The 2,678-nt window shown below is 66.0% G+C and overlaps 2 protein-coding genes across 2 annotated transcripts in view; one reads left to right on the top strand and one right to left on the bottom strand.

Moving 5' to 3' along the window:
• The first annotated feature begins 35 nt into the window (after positions 1-35).
• Positions 36-2,170, top strand: H696_06053 (hypothetical protein). Its single transcript, XM_009499821.1, has 3 exons — positions 36-335; positions 476-820; positions 968-2,170. The coding sequence occupies exons 1-3, from the start codon at positions 44-46 to the stop codon at positions 2,140-2,142; spliced, it is 1,812 nt and encodes a 603-aa protein (XP_009498096.1). The 5' UTR covers positions 36-43; the 3' UTR covers positions 2,143-2,170.
• A 466-nt stretch (positions 2,171-2,636) lies between these two features.
• Positions 2,637-2,678, bottom strand: part of H696_06052 (succinyl-CoA synthetase beta subunit) — a gene marked incomplete at both ends in the record, with an annotated part of 3,114 nt that continues 3,072 nt past the window's right edge. The window contains one exon of the mRNA XM_009499820.1: positions 2,637-2,668. Coding sequence (XP_009498095.1) covers positions 2,637-2,668 — 32 coding nt within the window. The remainder of the gene's footprint in view (positions 2,669-2,678) is intronic.

Genomic DNA, 2,678 nt, shown 5'->3' with positions numbered 1-2,678 from the left:
CCCCTCCCCCTCCCCCTCCCCCTTTCCGTCTTCTCCTTCCATCATGGTACGCCTCCGCAGCGACGAAGGCGCTCACCCCCGATCCCACGGCATGTCCCACGGTCGCCGTGCGGCGGCCCGCACTGAGCAGTCGAGCCCCTCCCCTGGCGACCATGCCTCCCGAAGGTTCGCCTCCCGGAAGGCTGTGGCCCCGCTGAAGTGCGTCTTCTCGGCCACGCCCACGCCTCACGGCAAGATCCAGCTCATGCCGCTGGCCACCAAACTGGGGCTCCTGGACGCGGCCACCGCTCGCAAGAAAGAGCTTGCCACCTCCTATGGCATGTTGGCCGCCGAGAGTATGTGACCATTTGCGGGCGCTCCCTGAAGCGAGGGCTTTCCCCCGGGCTGATCATGCCTCTGACTCCTCTCGATATTCCCCCCCCCCCCCCCACACACACACACACATACATATACGCATGCATGCACATACGCACAGTCCAAGCCACCCGCGATGCCGGCTTCGATATGGGCAAGCTCGACGCGGTCAGCTACTATTACCACTACAGCCCACTCCTCCAGGAGCAGGCCTCCTTCCTGGCCCTGCTGGCCCTGCTGGTGGCCTTCGGCGTGTGGACGCCCCAACGGATGGACGAGTTCAACAACGCCCTCTTCGACCTGGATGTCAAGCTGGACAGCCGGTTTGCCTCCATCACCGACCGCTTCCGCCGAACCGGGCTCCTGTCCGGGGAGATCGCCTCCGTGGTCGGGGGCTCGCAGGCCATTGAGCCGTTCATGTTTGTATCTACGCTGACTGCCAACCGGCAGAACTTCGTCTCGCACGGTGCGTGCACCACGCCACGCCACGCCACGCCACGCACGTAGTTAGACAACTCGTTGTTGGGACTGCCGCTGAACACGGGAATCTCCCTGCTCTCCCTTCGCTCGGCTCCCTTTTGATACTCACACACACCTCCCCACCCCATACCAGCCGTCAAACTGGGCTCCCTGCCCTATTTTACCTTCTCCCTGAGCAAGGAGGTGCGCTCCCTCCAAAAGGACCGCTTCTCCATCAGCAACTGGCGCAAAACCCATACCCCCCTGCCCGGGGTGAATGTGCTCGAGGCGCACCCCTGCACCGCGGCCTGGTCCGGGGTCCTGGCACGCATCCTGGAAGTGCGCCCTGGCCGGCCGGCCCCAGTGGTCTCCGGGCCGCTGTACCCGATGTACACCCGACCGGCCGGGGCGCGCGTGGTGTGGGTCAACTCCCCGGCCATGGCCGATCTCTTTGTGCACATGCTCCACGCGTCGGCCGGCGTGTCTGGCCTGGACACCGAGTCCTTCCCCAGCGGCACGCATGTGTCCTTCCCGGTGGTGCCGCACCTGGTGCAAGTGTGCCTGACCCCGGTGAAGCCGAACACCATGGACTCCCTGGCCGACATCAATGCGGCCCTCGATCAGTCGGTCATCTTCCTGATGGACACCCTCCGCCACCTGGACCTGGCCAAGCGCTGCCTCGGGGAGTACCTCCGCGCGGCCGGGCCGGCCAGGCGCTGGACCAACTTGGTGTACGGCCGGTCCAGTGACGTGCCCCCGACGGCCGCGCTGGCCGGCTTGGCCGGCAAGGCGCTTGTGCCCTTTGTCGACCTGTCCGAGACCCCGGCCGACAGGGGGGAGAGCCCCGAGCGCCGGGGCACCGAAGCCTCCCCCTCCTCCTCCTCCTCCTCCCTCCCATCCGATGAGGATGCCGACAGCGGGGAGAAGCCCGACCAAGCGGATGACCAGGCGTCAGCCTCCCCATCGGCGACCACCAGCCCGGTCTACAGCCACGATGGTCGGCCGGCCGTCATCCCGGCCAACTATGCCGGGCACCCGCACAAGGTGCCGGCCATGCCTAGCAAGAGCTCCGGCCTGCGGAACATGGTCTTCGACAAAGGCACCACCGGCGGCCTGAAGGGCCTGGTCGTGCACTGCTTCGGCGTCCGGCTCGACAATTCCTGGACCATGAGCGACTGGTCGGTCGGCGAGGAAGGCATGACCCCGGGGCAGCTGGAGTACGCCGTCAATGATGCCGTTGTCCTGGTGGAGCTCTTCCTCCGGTATGGCTTCTACTTCGGCCAGCAAATGTCCGAGGCTGGCGCCGAGACCGAGGCGGAACTGCATTAGCGGGTCCTTTTTTTTTTTTTTTTTTTTTTTTTTCCTCCCCTTTCCCATCTGCTCCTGTGTATGTACGCGGCCATGCGCTCGCGTGCTTCCGAGAGGCAAAATACACTCGGCAGCTACCAAGTCATTTGGCGCCGCGCGCGGACGCCCAGGGCCGGGGGGGGCGGGGCAGAGAGATGGAGAGGTGGACACGGGGGGGGCCCGCAGAAGATACCACGGACGGTCACGGCGTGGGGGCCCCCCTGCGCCGGTTACATTTAGGGATGCGAACGTGTCGGCGGGGGGGGGGGGGGAGAGAGCATTCGGGGCCCCGGGTTCCGGCTCGCGGCAGGGGAAAGGGGAAAGCAAGCGTGTATTGACGCGCGCGGGCGCGGCGGCGGCGGCGGAAGAGAAAAGTGTGGGGGGGGGGGGGGGGGGGGGGGGGGGGGGGGGGGGGAAAATGGCCGGAGGGGAACATGACAGCAACGAACGAGCTTCAGATGTGGGCGGGATTATGGTCAATGAGCAAGGTGACACCGTATCTCGATCACTTTGCCCGC

This window comes from Fonticula alba, assembly GCF_000388065.1.
Source record: "Fonticula alba strain ATCC 38817 unplaced genomic scaffold supercont2.17, whole genome shotgun sequence".
Classification (NCBI taxonomy): domain Eukaryota; order Rotosphaerida; family Fonticulaceae; genus Fonticula; species Fonticula alba.
This window is presented reverse-complemented; position numbering and strand designations above follow the sequence as displayed.

Coding starts and splice junctions, on each gene's coding strand:
- H696_06053 (XM_009499821.1), top strand. CDS start 44: ATGGTACGCCTCCGCAGCGACGAAGGCGCTCACCCCCGATCCCACGGC. Junction 336..475: donor TGGCATGTTGGCCGCCGAGA/GTATGTGACCAT, acceptor ACATACGCACAG/TCCAAGCCACCCGCGATGCC. Junction 821..967: donor GCAGAACTTCGTCTCGCACG/GTGCGTGCACCA, acceptor ACCCCATACCAG/CCGTCAAACTGGGCTCCCTG.